General features: G+C 28.3%; 3 protein-coding genes and 1 long non-coding RNA gene across 6 annotated transcripts in view; 3 read left to right on the top strand and 1 right to left on the bottom strand.

Moving 5' to 3' along the window:
- Positions 1–19,255, top strand: part of LOC126865494 (glycerol-3-phosphate dehydrogenase [NAD(+)], cytoplasmic-like) — a 78,064-nt gene that overhangs the window by 57,146 nt on the left and 1,663 nt on the right. The window contains exons 1-3 of one of the 3 annotated variants that reach the window (XR_007689577.1): positions 10,528–10,799; positions 11,260–11,440; positions 19,050–19,190. Coding sequence is in view for 1 of the 3 variants with exons in the window: in XM_050618068.1 (XP_050474025.1) it covers positions 10,750–10,799; positions 11,260–11,440; positions 19,050–19,190 (372 nt within the window). In the remaining 2 variants the exon portion in view is untranslated. Of the gene's footprint in view, positions 1–10,527; positions 10,800–11,259; positions 11,441–19,049; positions 19,191–19,255 lie in introns of those variants that run through there. The other 2 variants (XM_050618068.1, XR_007689578.1) reach the window with 2 other exon arrangements.
- Positions 1,459–9,812, top strand: LOC126865493 (glycerol-3-phosphate dehydrogenase [NAD(+)], cytoplasmic). Its single transcript, XM_050618067.1, has 8 exons — positions 1,459–1,644; positions 2,272–2,449; positions 4,042–4,182; positions 4,379–4,520; positions 5,014–5,126; positions 5,753–5,983; positions 6,635–6,834; positions 9,557–9,812. Exons 1-8 carry the CDS (start codon positions 1,601–1,603, stop codon positions 9,612–9,614), a joined length of 1,107 nt encoding a protein of 368 aa, XP_050474024.1. The 5' UTR covers positions 1,459–1,600; the 3' UTR covers positions 9,615–9,812.
- Positions 11,840–14,874, bottom strand: LOC126865498 (peroxiredoxin-6-like). The gene is made up of 5 exons (XM_050618073.1): positions 14,662–14,874; positions 13,376–13,532; positions 12,503–12,720; positions 12,310–12,385; positions 11,840–12,103 (listed from the first exon to the last, which is right to left on the bottom strand). The coding sequence occupies exons 1-5, from the start codon at positions 14,742–14,744 to the stop codon at positions 11,975–11,977; spliced, it is 663 nt and encodes a 220-aa protein (XP_050474030.1). The 5' UTR covers positions 14,745–14,874; the 3' UTR covers positions 11,840–11,974.
- On the top strand, positions 12,074–12,561 carry LOC126865501 (uncharacterized). Its single transcript, XR_007689579.1, has 2 exons — positions 12,074–12,158; positions 12,445–12,561. It is a non-coding gene; the product is annotated as an uncharacterized LOC126865501 (long non-coding RNA).

Below are 19,255 nucleotides of genomic sequence, written 5' to 3' on the forward strand. Positions count from 1 at the left end.
AAGCTATAACTGGATCTGAGGTAGAAAAAGCAGCTATAATTATATGCATATCGTGTATTTAGCTATTATTATAATTATACACATATATGTCGTAAATTGTAACTTATATCATTTTATTATTGCATTCCTATCTGTTACGTAATAAAAAATGAACAGTATAAAAGCTTTGTATTTAATTTATTGAAATAATATTTTCAGTACTTCGTAAATACATTACAATACACATACGCGTATACATAGATGTATAACATAATGAAATATCTGTATGTGTATTGACACAGCTGCTATTATCAGCAGATTTCTTATACTGTAAAGGTCAGATTGAATTCATATTAACAATTTACAATTGATTGTATATCATTTTCTATTCACGTCTATTAGATTCTAAATCTATTATAACAATAACAAATTCTCTTTCAGGAAAAGACACTTTAATTTCTCAATTAAATCAAAATCTTTTTTTCGTGTCGTCAATGGAAAAGTTTGAAGAAGATTCTTCACAGGAATCTTCCGAGTCATCGTTTATTATATTTGAATTAGGACCATTGATTTGTTCTATTAGATCATCTTCAATCAAAGTGATATGTTGAACGAGGGTCGTGGCAAATTTCGATCATATACGAATCTTCCAATGTTGCAATACAAGTACTATGTTATTCGATGATTTCTTTAAAATGTCTTACTGGTAACCACGATTGAAAACTCAAATATCAAAATTTGCTGCTTAAATTTATATATCAAAATTCATTTTATAGTGCTTACCATAATTAACAATATAAATTAATAAAACAGAAAAATGTACATATACATATTTTAAGGTAAGAAGAAAGAATTATATATTATCTTTATTTTAATAATATACCTAAGGAGATTAATTATTTCATAAATATAAACATAGGTAAAATAAATATATAGCTTTTCTATATATAAAGCTACTGGAATTATACTTTTATAATTATCAATTTTATTATAGCATATAGCATTTTTGTTACTATCTTTTAAACAGATTTATTTTATCTTAATAACATAACTATTTTTAGATTATGTCATATAGAATAATGATGCAATATTTTGTTTCAAAACATTTACTTATCTTTATCAAATTAACTTTAAATTCGTTTATAAAAAAAATCTAGTAAAATATAATGTTTTGTTTCGTGTGCCCTTTTTTATATGCTTCTTAATATAATAAAAAATGAATGTTATGGTTTACAGAGATAATTTGAGATTCACAAGTAAGAACATATCCCTTATCATATTTTTTAGCGATTCTATTACATCTCGGTAAATATAACTGCTCTTACATAATTACGTAATCTTCACAAGATAAAATATGAAGATAATACATACAGAATATATACCTTTTATCATATTGGACTTTGATTGGTCGATCAACGAACATTGCTTAGAGTAGGAATAGGCCGCGTATCACCACTGGTGTTTCCATACTCCCACTTCTGCAAAAATTAGCGCAAGTCTTTCCACGTTCAATGTAGTTCCAGTTGCTCTCTGCCTTGATGGTAAATGGTAGTCGTGTCTTGCTTTACGGTCATTTTCGTTTTATACTTGTGTAATTTCATTATTAGTATCAGTCAAGATTATGGCAGACAAACAACGTGTTTGCATCATTGGATCAGGAAATTGGTAAGTTATTTTTAAATCTTTGTAAGATTAACGCCTGTAATTACGAAAAATTTGGTCTGTCATTGATTTAGCTGACCGGGCTAAAATTTTATCAGAATCGATCTCCACGTGCTGTAAATAAAAACCAGATAAAGTATCGTACACTTGTTAAATCTACTATATTTTTATTACTAACACCTTTCGATAATACTTGTGTATATTGACAAATATATTTTTAGAAAACTGAATTGTCAAGTTTGGCAGATTCTAACTAGGTCATGTTTTATTATAATTTGTATAATATATTTTTGTAAGGAATGCATGTAAAAATGTTAAAATAAAATAAAAATATTGTGGAAATAACAAGTGTGTAATATGATATTATTCATAAATGATATAATGTGGCGTAAATCATGTATTACTATTTGTAGATTAACTTTATGCTTAGATGAAAAAATTAATTTGCTGAATAATTCGAATGAATCTCTAATATATTTTTATTTGTATTACTATATAAAATGTAAATTAGGAAAATATTATAAGCTTGTTTCCCTGGTAAAAATATACGCAAATTTTCGTGCAAAGATATAGAAAAATGTTATGTAAAACAAATTATTATATAATTTTACTGTATATGTATAATTTCAGGGGTTCAGCTATCGCTAAGATAGTTGGAGCAAATGCCGCCAAACTTAATAATTTTGAGGATCGTGTTACAATGTATGTTTACGAGGAAACTATCAATGGAAAAAAACTAACTGAAATTATTAATGAGACGCATGAAAATGTAAAGTACCTTCCAGGACATAAACTCCCGCCCAATGTGGTAAGTAAGTACTTATGTACATGTTTATCTATACTCTTTCTCGTAATTAAAACAATCGTTTTTCATGCTAAGAAATAGACTACAAATATTATATGCATTTTAAAATTGTTCTACATACCTTTATTTTTCGATCAAAGATATGAAGATCTTAATGCTTCAAACCATTAAGTGTTATGTACATAACATAAATATCTTAGATTACATCGAGTTTCCTACCCAACTTTCATATAAACTTCACATAAATATATCGTATAAATATATCATAACATTCATATAAATATACCAAAACTTTCTAAAATAATATTATATTATTGATAATATTACCCTACACAGTAATATATACATATTAAATTCTACACCTTATTCTTTATTTATTTCACTATCTTTTTACAATATATTTTAATATATGGATTCATACGTATTACGGATAATACATATTACACGTTGTGTAACCTTACTATTCTTACTGTTAAATCTATAATTCTGAAACATAAATTAAGCTTACGTAACTCTCGTGAGATCACATGTATCTCATATGTAATCCGTCTCTTTTTCGTACAGAAAGAGTATTCATTCCATATATATATATTCATTCCATATTAGAAATCTGTTTTAATTATTTAAACTTACAAATAAATTAATAGTTTATTAGAGTAATACATAGTTTATTAATGCAGTATAATTATTCTTGATAATTTTGTGAAAAGTTTTAACGAAATACTTTCTACTTTTAATTTTTAATTTAATCCAAAACTGTAACTTTCTTTTCTATATCGCAAATACTTATACGTTATCGTTTAGTTAACGCAACCTATAATTTTAATTTGACTTCCGAGATACACGTCTCAGGATGCACGTTCGTAATTTCTATCTATCGCACGCATATAGATTGTTAACTTTTAGCGTCAGTAGCTTTGTATAGAAAAACCTTGACCATGACGAAGTCTGCTGAAACTATCTATTGATTCGTAAGGTAGTACATTTCTCTAGACGTATTTAAAATGTATATCTAGTGTAATATGTGACCTATCTCTACATCCACATAATAAATTTAATGTTACAAATGATTGAGCCTCTTGATCCTATTTTAAGTTTAATTTTCATTTTGAACTATTTTAAACTGAGTACGTCGGTTAAGGTTACTATAATCTTAATATAAGAGAAATAGGTTAGGAGATTTTCGATTATTTAATGAATATTTTGTACAGCTATGTATAATATTTGTATAATAAACTACTCTACTATATTTGGTAAAATGCGACTTTTATTTTATATTAAATATATTGTACTAACAGAATCATCCCTTGGAAAAAAGTAGAACATTAGAAGTAGAAGATTGTATTATTTGTAAATACTAGAAATTACATGATTCATTACGTATATATATTTGAATTGATAATAACTTATGAACATGAATATCTCTTCGCATAATTTTTAATATTTGTAACAAAACTTATCGAAAATCACTCCACGAAACATGTGAATGGAGACAATTATTTTTCTAATTGTTAAAAAAATATATAATTTCTATGCACTGCAAATATAGAAATGATATATAAATATTAACAGTCTATATGTTTCTCATGCTCCAGATTGCAGTTCCTGATGTAGTGAAAGCTGCCGAGGATGCAGATATCCTAATTTTTGTAATACCACATCAATTTATCAATAAAATATGTAGTACATTATTAGGGAAAATTAAACCTACAGCTGTTGGTCTTTCTTTAATAAAGGTATGATTTTAATTTAGGATTTAGCATTAATAGATTATAAAGTATTGATTCAATCAATGAAATCAGATTTTAAAATTAATTATTTCGGAAACAATGTTTCGGACGAAAAAGCATCGTGCAAAACTTTTTATTTGTTTTGTCATGTAAAATCTAACCTACCAATACTGAAATTATAAGTTTATTAATATTTTTACAGGGTTTTGATAAGAAGGAGGGAGGTGGTATTGAACTTATTTCGCATATAATTACTAAGCAACTTCATATTCCTGTTTCGGTTTTAATGGGAGCAAATCTAGCTTCTGAAGTTGCCGAGGAAATGTTTTGTGAAACTACTATCGGTAAATATTTACTGTGTGTTTACAGAACAAATATCATATGTCTTTTAAGAATGACTTGTACTATTTGTTCGAATGCTACCATTAGGAAAAAGATTTAATTTCTGTTGGATATTATAAATGATATTATATTACATACATATAGACATACGAGAAAAAGAATGGGTGAAATCGTTCAAGTATCGTTTCATGTCTGAACGAATAGCGCATAATCTACTTTGTGTTTGCACGTTCATGTAGGTAAAAATTAGGCGAGGAGAAAACATTTTGCTATGAACAAATAGAATGAAGCAACTCAAATTTTCCATACTTTTTGAGTAACTTAATCGTTCTCTACTCTGATTAGTGTATATTTTAAATTCTGCAAATTGCAACCATAAAAACTTGAAGAACATTTTTATATGCAATATTACAAGACAGCTTCTGACTGTCTTTGTTTATACATTTTCGATTAAATCGAACTGCGAATGTTATATCTTTGTTATTTAATATCTAGGTTGCAAGGACAAAAATATGGCTTCTATACTAAGGGATATAATACAAACGCCATACTTTAGAGTTGTAGTAGTTGAAGATGTTGATTCTGTCGAATGTTGTGGGGCATTGAAGGTAACTATACCATAATATTTTCGTTTTCACATTTATGTTAAATAAATGAAATCTTATAAATATAATAAATCTCACAAATTTATCAGTTTATGTTTTAAAAAGATCTTAAAACTGTACTTTCCTTCTTTAATAGTAGAGATATCTTAAGTCATAAGATATTCACTTTAGATACCCTATGGTATCTAAAGTACAAATATCAACAAATTATTAATAACAGAAAAAAATATTTGTGTAATAATATTTTAGTATATAATAGTGTTGTGAAACAAAATAAATATTTTTAATGATACATGATAAGTATAATAATATATATTGAAATGGTTAAGATTACAATAACATCCAGTTAAATGGTTCTGGACGGTGTTATTTAGTAATAAATATCTTTTCCAGTAAACAACATATCTATTGTAAGCTATTCATAAATATTTGCATATCTCAGACTTCAAAGTATACTCAGTCAAGAACTATGTATGTACTTGATTGATGATGAGTTCCATCATACGCTGCATGCGTCACTCGTCTATCGCTGATACATATTGCGCACGAATGAAATTGCGTAATCGCATATTTACATTGTAAACTTAATTTTTCTGCATATATTAATTTTATATTTCAATTTATAACAGAATATAGTAGCCTGCGCCGCTGGATTCGTCGATGGTCTAGGTTTGGGTGATAATACAAAAGCTGCTGTTATCAGATTAGGTCTTATGGAAATGATTAAGTTCGTGGATGTCTTTTTCCCTGGAGGAAAACTTTCTACTTTCTTTGAAAGTTGTGGTGTGGCTGATCTTATCACTACTTGTTATGGCGGTCGCAATCGTAAAGTTTCTGAAGCTTTCGTAAAAACAGGCAAGGTCAGTCTTTGTTAATATATACATATTAATTATCATATAAGTAGTAACGATATAATAACAATTTAGTTTTAAAATAAATAAGACCTTAAAGTAGTACATATAACATAAAAAGTACGCTCATCGCATTGATTAGCATTTTCATATCTCATGTTCCAGTCATAGTTCAACTATGTCATTTCCACAAACTACATAATAATGTACGCAGCAGTATATAACAAAATTATACAATTAGATACAGTAAACTATGATATAGAAAATAGTTATGCAATGATGTTCTTTTAAATTCTAATAGAATCGATTTCTACAACCGAATCTACGTTCCAATGACTCAGCCTCAATACGTTCAACACATTCTCATTGTCAGTGTTTCGAAGTCAGCGTAACCTAAACCTACTGACAAAGACAATGAATAGATTAGCGAGAATAAATAAGAAGTGCTATGTTTCTCTCACTTGCTCCCGTTAAATCTATTTTTTCCTTGTCGACGGGCTTGAGAGTGTATCTCGAAGCTCGAAAGTATTTTAAGAATGAAATCGCTGTTATGTGAGAATTTCAATTCAAGCCTTCTGGCATATTATGATTTAAACGAGCATTACTAGGATAATATATTATATAGAAAACTATGTTATATATTAATTATTTTCTTTACAGACAATCGAAGAATTGGAGAAGGAAATGCTAAATGGACAAAAGTTACAAGGTCCGTTCACTGCTGAAGAGGTAAATTATATGCTAAAAGCGAAAGATATGGAAAGGAGATTTCCTCTTTTCACGGCCGTGCATAGGATTTGTACCGGTGAGATAAAGCCTGCGGAACTAATTGAATACATACGCTATCATCCAGAACACATGTAAGCTTAATTGTCTCCACTATATTTAATGGCGGACTAGTTTAAATATCTGATCTTTATTTTAGAAATTGTTATAGAACGACAAATATTTTATTTGCTATATTGTAAAATTTACTTTCGGAGTTAAAATCACATTAGTATACGGTCACATAAATTTTAGAAATTCAACGAAAAAGATGTTATATAAATATGTAATATTTGTGAGATTTAATTGGGCATCCTATACGAGGTGTGGGATCTAAGCATTAATTTATTTAAAAATTAATATTTTACCATACATCTTTTATCGTAAAATAATAAGTACTCCGTTTAGCCATGGTCCTATTTACTTCTGTAGTTACATGTTCTAATGTGTGTTAAAACCAATTGATAAATCTGTAAAAAGTAACTGAGCACTAACCTGATAATATCTATATATTGTACATAATACGTGTACATATTTGTAAATAGTTATCATGTATGTCAAAATTGAAAGGGCTTATGTACAATTTTTTCCAATGTTATATGCACATATATACGATGAAATGTTTCTGACTTCTATCAAACAAAACGGTTTTTATTTTAAACAATGAAAATAAACGATTATATGTACAATTACGTACAAAAGAGCTCTGATAGCTTCGTAAAAGAGATTATTTTTTTTATATACATAATAAAAACATGAATATTTATCCTATATTTCTATAATATATCATAAGATGTAAAACAAGATTCAAAGGATGTATTTTACTACGTTTTAGTCATTTTCGATCTTTTTAAAGCCATTTTGCCGTGTTAAGTGTATCATAGCTTATTGATGGCAGTGAAACAAATGTATATAAGGTGTCCTAGATTTTGTAGGCAAATATTGTCGTTATATTCTATGGGTTTGAGTAAGAAAATGATATTATAAGAACATAGCATTAATAAGCTTCATTAGAAGCTTTATTGAGCTAAGATCACTGGATCTTTATGTAGCTTTCAAAACATTGAAAGAGAGGATAATTAGTTAACATAAAAACGCGATGATTAATTCATGAAGGTTAAAAAAATTGCACCTTTGTAGAATAATAATTCATTACCTTAATGTTGTCAGTTTCGTATTTACAGTAATGATAAATATTTTGAAACTAATTATCAATAATTGATTAACAATCGTAAGACCGTTATGGTCTTCGCTATTTCTTTCCTTCTATTCTATTCCTCTGCTATTTCTATTCACATTTTATATTTTTTTTATTATAATTATTTTAATGATGCTTCAAATGACTTATGTTTACATAACATTCTTTTCTTGAATTTTACCCATAAAATATGTTGACAAATTTTAATGGGAAAAATCTGGAACGCCTTGTACAAGAAGTAACATTAGATACCATATTTTGCATGACTGTATATTATTATTGTTGCAATCTATAGGGGTGTTGCGAAATTTTTTTAATGATTTGTAAGAAATTAATATTTCATAAATAAAATATGTGCATAACATATACATTTCACATTTAGTTGTGTTACAATCAATGTTTCATATTTGTTTTCAAGGCAATGTAGAAGTTTATAAATCCATAAATTATAATCGCTTTTAAAGACATATCTATATCGTAAAATGATGTTATTTATTTTTGATACATATATAAAAAGCAGATTTAATTCGTAATTTCGAGTCAAGAAAAAATTTTTTGCTAATTATTTTCATGTATTTCTATAAATATAAAAAAGTACAATTTTGTTTAAACTTTTTTCAAAATTTCTCACCCCTAAAGAAATATTGGAATTGGGAAAAGGTGATGGGGAATTACTTTTAGATTCTTGACTATTATACAGATCAAAAAGCAATTTCATAAGAAAAATGTTTATCAAATAGATAAGATAGAGTAAAGAGTATCAAAGAAGATAGAGTAAAAAAGGAAACTAACTTAGAAGGACCATGGACTTTTCTGAACTTTACAATACAAATTTAATTATTACTCATCAAAGAGTAAATTGTTGTTTAACTTTGTTTTTTGTTGCCACTTATTTTTGTTTATATTTTGGTTTATATTTTCAATTCTGAAGTAGAGTAATATTATGATAATAATTATAACGCATATAATAATAATTTCAATACACCCTTAATAGCACCTGTGAATCACATACATAGTTAATATCTTTTTAAGTGCGCAAAGTATATACGAAACGTAAAGCAGAACATTGATTATTAATAAAACAAAGTAGTAATAGGTCAAAATGTAATGTGTTATGCGTTGTTATATATTTTAATGAAAAGTTTACAAGGATTGTTGTATGTTAGAAATTAAGAAGAGCCTACAAATATATATTTTAGATATCTTGATCTTGTGCTTTTCAATAGTTCGTTATAAATTGTTGTATCATAGAACTAAAGTTGACTTGAACAGTGTAACATAAAACGTAACAAATATATGACTATTACTTGTTAATTGATAAACATTTGTTTAGAATTATATTTGTCCTCTTTCCAAGGCCTTTAATTCCGACTTTCGTAACTATAGTAATAATATAATTTTTTTTTACTAATAACAAACATTATCAAATACTCATTTTTTACAATAACATGGTAATATGGTTTCAGTAATCATAGGTAGATACAGTATTTCACATATTTCAATTTGTATTGTGTATGTTTAAGGGTTAAAAACACATGCTGTGTACAAGAGTAATGCTCATCATAATTAAAGGTATGCAAAAGATTTATTAGTTTTAATTATATTTGCTTCATATTTAGGGACAACGACGTTATTGCAACAATACTACAGCTACCTTCACTAAGATGTCGTCTGTGAAGATTATTTAGAAGAGACGAAAGAAGATATACGCGCGTTATATTGATTTAACTCTTCATGGTCAAATTCAGCTAAAATATGAATACCATACCGATCTGAATTAATTTCCAGTGATTGAACACTGATAATGTAATCAAAACAAATGTGTAAAAATTCAAAATGAAATTGGTAATCGCTTATTTTCAATTTCGCGGCATACATCCGTGTGTCTTTTGCTAGCTTTATTTTAAAATATTATATTTTATCAATATTTTACGATTAGTATTCCTTAGTAAATATTTCAAGAGCTGAAAGTATCTAATTAGATTAACTTGTAAAGTCTTATTGTTTATGTATTATTATTTGTTGTATGATATACCATCAAAATGGTTCTTTACTTTGCTGGCTGAGAGTGAGGGTAGATATACGACCGCAAAGGGTTAAAAAACAGTTTTAAGATAATTTAGATTTTTATATAAATATGGTATATAATTACTGTACGACGTAACAGTAGTCATAATGATTTGATCCAACGCGACAAAACTTACGATTTGTTATTTATATATAATTATATATATAATTTGTTAACGTCCCGATAATAAGGAGATTGAGTAATGGTAATTTGGTAATGGGTACTTCTCCGTCCTTTTCTTTTTTATTATTTTGGAAAACTACAAAATATTTATTTGCACATATTTTTCGAATGCACATAATATGACTTCATAAAAATGTTTCTTTATTATTTAATGTTAATATTACGCTCAGCAGTTATTTTATAAGAATTTTTCGTTTTATTCTGAAACTTAAAATTCAAAAGACTGCCTTGTAATGTTAGAACCTTCGAGATATATATTAAGTATTATTATTAAGTTGCCACTATTTTTGGCATTTATTCTGGCCACGGTCTGCTGTTGCGTTTATATTGGCCTTGGTCCAGAACAATGAATGCCAACCGTTAGAAAATAATTTGCGATCGTTACTAAGGTCAATGAAGGCTGAAGTTAGTTTGTAAGTTAGTTGGTCAGTCAGTCAGTCAGTCAGTCGTACACCGGCGTTCGAAAATAAGCAAATTTGTGATACTTTGACCGTGCATAGAGTATTCTATACCCTCGTGAGTTTGTAAATTCTAAGCCAGTTGTACATTAAAAACTACAAAATGACTACAGAAGGAAAGAAGAGGGTATGCATTGTAGGAAGCGGCAATTGGTACGTGTATGAGATTTTTTCTTTTCTTTTTTTTTATACATTTGTATTGAAGGTTTCTCAAAGTATAATGTAATATCATTTATAATAAATCGTATTATATCTTCACTTATTATTTTTATATTTATTTTTTATTTTTACTTTCTACAATTTTTTTTTCTTCACTTTTCATCAATATTTGCATTGACGTTTGTATACAATTTTAGGGCTCGATTAGCTATATATATATATATATATATAGCTAATGAATATAGCTATAAATATATATATATATATTTATATATTTATATATTATATATATATATATATATATATATATATATATATATATATATATAGAGAGAGAGAGAGAGAGAGAGAGAGAGAAATGACAGTCTTACAATCTATTTTACACAAAACTACATATTATAAGATAATTGGAAGTTTAGTTATCTTATATAATTCTTTTTACTTTGTACTTCAGGGGTTCAGCCATTGCAAAAATTGTAGGTGCCAATGCAGTCAAATATAACAACATATTTGAAACACGCGTGACAATGTATGTTTACGAAGAAATAGTGAACAGTCAAAAGTTGACTGACATCATAAATCAGTTGCATGAAAACGTGAAATATCTTCCTGGGCACAAATTGCCAGAAAATATTGTAAGTTTCATTTCATTTAAAAGTGTGTATATTTTTTTCTGAGTGTATCGACATTATTAACTTTTCTTTCTTTTAACGTTCAAATCATTCCTGTCATTTTTATGTTAAGTGTATAGTATGTTTCTATTAATTTTTCATTAAATAATTTTAATAAAAAGTTCTATGAAGAATTGGGATTTGATCAATAGGAATACTTACATGAATTAAGTGATTATTATATACCTATTCTACCAATTTAATTATTAGGAGAGATGTTAGGAGAGATAAAAAATAAGTAAAGTAAGTAAGAAAATTCATAGTTTTTGTAAAATTGTTCTTCAATTTTATTCCTTTTCGTTGTCTATATTGTGATAACACAAATTTTGTTCAAAATTCAAGAGTATATCATAAAGCGACGAATTAAAAAAATTATATCTTTATTCGATATATTCAACAAACTATCAATTTTAACATAACATTACATGAGTGAGAAATGTACAAAAGATAATACATTATTTAATACGAAATCATTCATTGATGAATTATTGAAGGCATTCAATAATCTGTGGTTGTGCGTACGTAAACCTTTCCAGAAGGCATTGATACTTTGTCTACTCCTTTGGGGAAAAGTTTAGTGAGTTCTTCATCTTTCACAGTTGGAAGTATCATAACTTTTTCACCAGGCTGTAATTACACAGTGAAATATATTTTTATAAAGTCACCGCAAAATATATCCTAGGTAAATTGTTAATTATTATTAAAATTTTCGCTATTGTCGTTACGCTATATCTACCATCGCGCTATCCAAATAATAAAAAACATACAAATAATACTAACTTCTAATAAAGCTGTATAATTAATGAGCATGTAAAAAAGAAAGCTTTTCTTACCACCCAGTTAGCAGGGGTTGCTATTTCTGGTCTCTTATGGACAAGTTGTAAGGAATCTATAACTCTCAGTATTTCACTATAAATTATATAAAAATCATTAATACGTTTATCCTATAATACTAGTATTAATTACAGGTATTAATTAACTACTTAACAAGTATTATTCTATAGTAAAAAAAAAAGAAGAACTTACTCTACGTTGCGTCCAGTGGACGTTGGATAATGCATCGATAAACGTAAACGATGATCGGGGCTTATAATGTACAAAGCACGAACAGTTAGAGCTTTTTCCGGATCATCTTTGCTGTCTTCGTCGATCATATCCAACTTCACTGCCAGTTTACGATCATGATCGGCAAGAATTGGGTATGGGAAGTCCCCAGGAATGTCCTTGCAATATGATTTAATATCCTACAATAAACAAAATTATAGAAAATAAAAATATATATTCGCATAAAATGGCATAAATCGAGTACAAATATACACCATCTTTATGTACGCAGGATACAAAAAAAGATATGTCAAACAAATATTAATAACTACAATGAGAACTGATACAAAGCGCTAGTTGGTCCATTAAAGCAAAGTAAAATTAATACGAACTTTATAAGGTAATAAATTTAATTTCTTAGTAGACTGACAATCTTTTATCGAAATGAAATAATTATGTAAAGTAGAGTGTTAACATGTAATGATAATACTAATAGTTTGTAATTATTCTTTCTGTATCTCGTAATTCAATTAGAACTTTTTAATGGTACTTCAATATCAAGTTTATAACATTTTATTCTTATTTTTACCTACAAATATATATTGACAAAGTTTGCATGAAAACTGTTCGAATACTCTATTATAAGCATTGCAAACGATATTATAATCATTGTTTACAAGAAGATCATCTAATTTATTCTATGCACACACATGAAACGAAATCATTTATAATGTGCATATGTAATCTTTGAGAATGACGCTGCAGCATACAGAATACTCTTCAAATTGTAATTGTAATAACAAAGCGCAACATCTATCGTCTCGGCAAATATTGAAGAATATTTTTGATACTAACATTAACCCAATCAATATGATCCTGTAATTTGTCAACGGAATGAGCTAACAGTTTTGTGTTTCGGCGTGCAAAACTGGATTGATGCACTGCTAAACGACCCAATTCGGTGGTGCAAACCGGTGTAAAGTCAGCAGGATGAGAAAATAGAACGACCCATCTATAATAAGGAGTAGAAAAAAAATAAGAAAGAAGGTTTTATAAATATTCACAATTTGTAATTCTATATATCAATTACATTTCTCTCTTACTTTGTAACATCATTGAAATTCGTTTTTTACAGTGTATATTACCACACTCACGATAAACGTATATTACACTTGATACGATAATAATTTTTTCATTCAATTTCCAGATTTAAAAATTTCTATGTCTGTCATACTTAAAAATATAGTCTGATAAGCTACGTACAAACATTACGTAATGATTTAAGATAAAATGTACTCTGAAAATACTGTTTTAATTTCACCGTTGTTTTCTCTTTAGTTTCGTGTTTATTAACCTTAATTATTCATAGACAATATTAGATTACTCGTATTCAATATCACACAACCAAAGCACAGAAGTGGACACGATAATGAATCATATGTTATTGTTACTTTTTTAGAATGTAACGCGCTCAGTTTCATGACAGTAGAACAATATTACCCACAAAACAGTAATGGCTATTAAAACGATAATTACGAACGCGTATTACTTACAACTTACCGTTTTCCTTGTTATTAAATAGTAAATCTTATAAATTAAGATTTATGAAAGATAACGTATTTGAGAATTATCGGTATTTGATTGCGAATTAATTAGTTTCATTATAAATATTTAATGTGTCTATACACACGTAAAGAGAAGAGAGATAGAGACAGCTTCTCCGCTGTAAATGGCGTGAAATTATGAAAACAACATTTCTAAAATAAGTAACAAACTTCAGCTAAAGCATAAAATTAAAAAAAAATACATTCATTGTTAATATTGTTCGTATTATTCTATCAAACTTCGTGGAATATTAACGTACACGAAATCAGTTTCAAACTAGATCTGTGTGTAACCTTCCTCGTCGTTTCACTATTTGTATTGTTTTTTTTTTTTTTTTCTTAATACTTAGCTTAAACTGACTAATGTTTAGGATACAAATATGTATAACATCGTGCCGGATATGCGTAATAGTAACAACAGTAGCAATCTGTTATATAGTTTCCGCTACCTAATCAACTATACAAAATCTTTTATCAAATTTCTGAGAAATTCTATAGCAAATCAAAAGACGAATAAATAAATATAATTCCACTTACGAATCTCCCTGCCAATCGTAAAAATTAATTTTCCCCTTAGTAGAGTCAATTTCAAAATTGGGAAACATCGAATTAAGCCTCATGATTAATCTCTTAAAACTTTATATCTAACAGATCTCACTTTAGATAACGATTTCTGAAGAGCTGTCGTTACGATTTACTAGTGTCAGTACTTATGTGTTATTGCTATACGCACGTACAATGTACGAATTAAGCGCTAGCAGCGCTATTTAAGCATAACAGCTCTTCTCCCCTCTTTTGCCGCAATCGGTATAACTGACGTGTTATCTACGCGTTATCCACGTTAATATATGGCAATTAGTAAACATGTTTCTTCTAAGGATATGCCAACTTCTCCTTACTGGCAATAATGCGTGGGTGGAAAATCAAAGAATTTCGTTTACTATTAACTTACATACTCTTATTGTTACATACAAAGGAAGCTGTTCTAGCATAAAATCTTGCTGCTTATACTTTTTCATTTCGCTAATTGCTTAGGAAGATCTGTGAAAAAAGAGCCAGGAGTCCATGGTCTAAACATCCGTAACGTTAATTGTTAAATATGAAAAAGGAATTTGACTTTTACCTTTCGTATCCTTGAATAACGTATCCTTAAATAACATTACTTCATCGTGCTTCATACAAGATTAGATCGTCGAATCTATTCTTAAACTAGAATCTAAGAACGATGGAAAAACTTTCTGAACAAAAAGATCTACAGGTTTATCTTTGTATGTGTTTTCGACATAGCAAGGTATAGTTGAATTACTATGAAAACTCTATTTAGGTATTTTGTAAATATAGAAAGAACGAAATCCTATAAGAGCTAATTGTGATTGTCAATTATGAATTTAGCTAATACATATTAAAGAGTAAAAAATAAAACTTTCGACGAATAAAAATTATAGATTTAGACAGAGCTCCTAAATTGATCAAGAATTTAAGATACAAGATCTTTTTACCTTTATCATATAGATGTGGATAACGAGTATGCCTGGAAATAGCAAACTATCTGCTAACGTACGTTTATATAGTATATAATTATCATATACGAGTAGGTTTGTATCTTATTGCGTTCTTACACGATCAATGTAGATCCGTGTCATGCGAGACGTTTAGCGAGTATATCGTGAGCTATGAATCTAATGTTATCTAATGGATCTATGCGTTCGTATTTTTATTTTATTTAAATTTCACTGGCACATAAGTTTTCTATAGATACAGATTTAGAAAAAAGATTTTAATAAATATATGTAATAACTATAAATCTAATAAATATATATAAAAATCGTTCACCATAATCTTTCATAGGGGATTACGGAAACTGAATGACCTTAAGATTATAAAGATTATTATAGAATTTATCAAATTAATGATATATTGGAATCTTTTCTATCATTCAACACAATCGCTCCTCCCACTAACTGTCCGATAAGTACTTACTTCCTTCGTACTAACTGATGTTGAATCTACCGCCACTGAGAAACGTATACGCATTAAATAAATCTGACTGTTACAAGAAAAAACGTAGCATCCAACAAGTGTGATGCACATTGTTTTAGTAAAATCCTTTTAAACAGTCATCGACAAATATGTGTTATGTGTTATGTCGAAGGATTCCCAGGAAATTTTGTTCAATCAGTTGTTGCTACATTTTAAATAACAAAATATTTAAAATTTTATTAAAACGCTATAAATTTATTGCTTTGTTGATTAAAACATGAACCGTCATTTAACCGCGTACATTCTTCATAAAATGATTAACCCGACACTTGACTCAGAATAGCTCTTAATGTCTATTTTTCGAACGTATCCCATTTTTCACCTAACGGTACATTTAATACATCTCGCTACAATAGCTTTCATCTTTTCACCAATGTCAAATTTGTCCTACTATTAATAAAAAAATCGGATATCCTATCTATATCCAATTCTAGAATAAGTAGCAGCAAATAATTTGATTAAAAACTCAGGAGTATATCATAAAGCGACGAATTCAAAAAAATTATATCTTTATTCGATATGTTCAACAAACTTTCAATTTTAACATAACATTACATGAGTGAGAAATGTACAAAAGATAATACATTGTTTAATACGAAATCATGCATTGATGAATTATTGAGGACATTCGATAATTTGTAGTTGTGCGGATGTAAACCTTTCCAGAAGGCATTGATACTTTGTCTACTCCTTTGGGGAAAAGTTTAGTGAGTTCTTCATCTTTCACAGTTGGAAGTATCATAACTTTTTCACCAGGCTGTAATTACACAGTGAAATATATTTTTATAAAGCCGCCGCAAAGTATATCCTAGGTAAATTATTAACTATTATTAAAATTTTCGCTATTGTCGTTACGCTATATCTACCATCGCGCTATCCAAATAATAAAAAATATACAAATAATACTAACTTCTAATAAAGCTGTATAATTAATGAGCATGTAAAAAAGAAAGCTTTTCTTACCACCCAGCTAGCAGGGGTTGCTATTTCTGGTCTCTTGTCAACAAGCTGTAAGGAATCTATAGCTCTCAATATTTCACTATAAATCAAATAAAAATCATTAATACGTCTATCCTATAATACAAATATTAATTACAGGTATTAATTAACTAATTAACAAGTATTATTCTATAATAAAAAAAAAGAACTTACTGTACGTTGCATCCAGTGGACATTTAAAAAATCCGGATATCCTATATTATATCCGATTCTGGAATAAGTGGTAGCAGATAAAATACTTATCAGTTATCTAGTTGAACAGTGTCACGCTAATCAATTTTTAAGTATTTCATCCGGTCTTAAAGATGTTGATTAGATTGAAAAATGATGTAATTCATGTGGCTATTTTCGAATTCATGCAAAATAAGTTTAACGAAGATTATACACACATATAAAATTCAATGCATCTTCATCTTTGTGTAACAATAAATATTCAGTTTTATATGCGCGCAAGTAAGTTCCTAATGAACATATTTGCTAAATATCAAAGTACAACACGATACATAATTGCAAATTGTTAAGACCAGTTTCATTATCAACCGACTCCGCGTATCAACAATTTGATAGAAATAAGTTTGCAATTTTACGTAACTCCAATAAAAAATAGAGTATATTAAATGACCACGAAAGTCATTTCGCTATTCCAATTTCTACACGTATCATCAGCTAGCTGGTTATTTTTTACTTCTCTCATTGCGAAGCATTAAAAATCATACAAACTCATCTCATTGTCAGTGAAAGCGGAAATATAATCTCTTAACACGATGATTAGACGTATCTATAGCGGAGCTGAATTAACGATATTTTTTGGCGTAATCTGCCACTTTACTTGCGAAACCTTACATACGAATATGTATACGAGCTGCACAAAAGAATTGGGGACAAACTTTAGTAACATGTAGTACACATCAAAATAAGCAGAAAGATCTTAAGACACGTTGGTTCGAAAGCCAGTAATTAATAAACTAAAAAGAATTGTGAGAAAACTCAACGAATTGTGTACGTTGAAATGAACAGGGAAAATATTGAATATATATTGTAAACTTTACAGGTATGCGGAAGTAATATTTTACTGACAAAAATATCTTGTAACACCGAAACTAATGGTTTTTTGATCCATGTTTATCATGACCGTTTTGCTCGCTTTCATGAATACTACATGTCTGTCCCCAATTCTTTCGTACACCCTGTATTTGTATTATATCTAGTATTATTATTAGCATTATTTTCTCGTCTTATTTTATATACGCTTCTAAAATTAATCCTATGCTGCAAAAATAACTAACGATTTTTTACGATTAAACCAAAGAAGAGCAAATATTGTAAACTCGATAGCATGGACGATAAGAATTATTCGTTTTTAAAATTATTTTCTCGGAAACGACGTATCACGTCACGAAATTGAATAAATTTTGTATCTTCGTGCTTATTTCAATTACATCAGATTGCATCATTGGCAGACTCCGCAGTGCTAATAATAAATAATAAATAATAATTTAACTAGCTAATTAATTAACTTAGCTAATAAAAAATAATTTAACATAGAATGACTCATTTTTATTATATCATTCGTGCTTTGCGGCAAGTTTGTTTTTCTTTCGTATTCTTTGCGACTTCAAATTTATAAACTATATCTTTTAAGAAGCTACTCTAAAGATTTCATTAGAAATTTATCTAGCTTCAGAACAAAAATAATAAATCCATCGATCTAAATCAATAGCGATATGAAAGTCTTAGGATAAAAGTCATTTTTTCATTCATGATTTACTGCTAATTTCAAGGTCTTTTTAATCGGTCAGATATATGATTAGATGTGTGTTGAGTCATTTAAGAAACGATACGAATTACTTAATAAACACCACATTAATTTGATATGCAATTTTAAGGTTGCCGTCCCAGACGTCGTTGAAGCTGCCAAAGACGCGGATATTCTTATTTTTGTAATACCTCATCAGTTTATACGAACACTATGTGCAACATTGCTCGGTAAAATTAAACCAACCGCGGTTGGTGTATCGTTAATTAAGGTATTTATTGTTAATAGATCTTATCAAGTATCTTATTCAATCGTTATTCGTTATTAAAGATGTTT

The sequence above is a fragment of the Bombus huntii genome, chromosome 5, assembly GCF_024542735.1.
Source record: "Bombus huntii isolate Logan2020A chromosome 5, iyBomHunt1.1, whole genome shotgun sequence".
NCBI classification, from domain to species: domain Eukaryota; kingdom Metazoa; phylum Arthropoda; class Insecta; order Hymenoptera; family Apidae; genus Bombus; species Bombus huntii.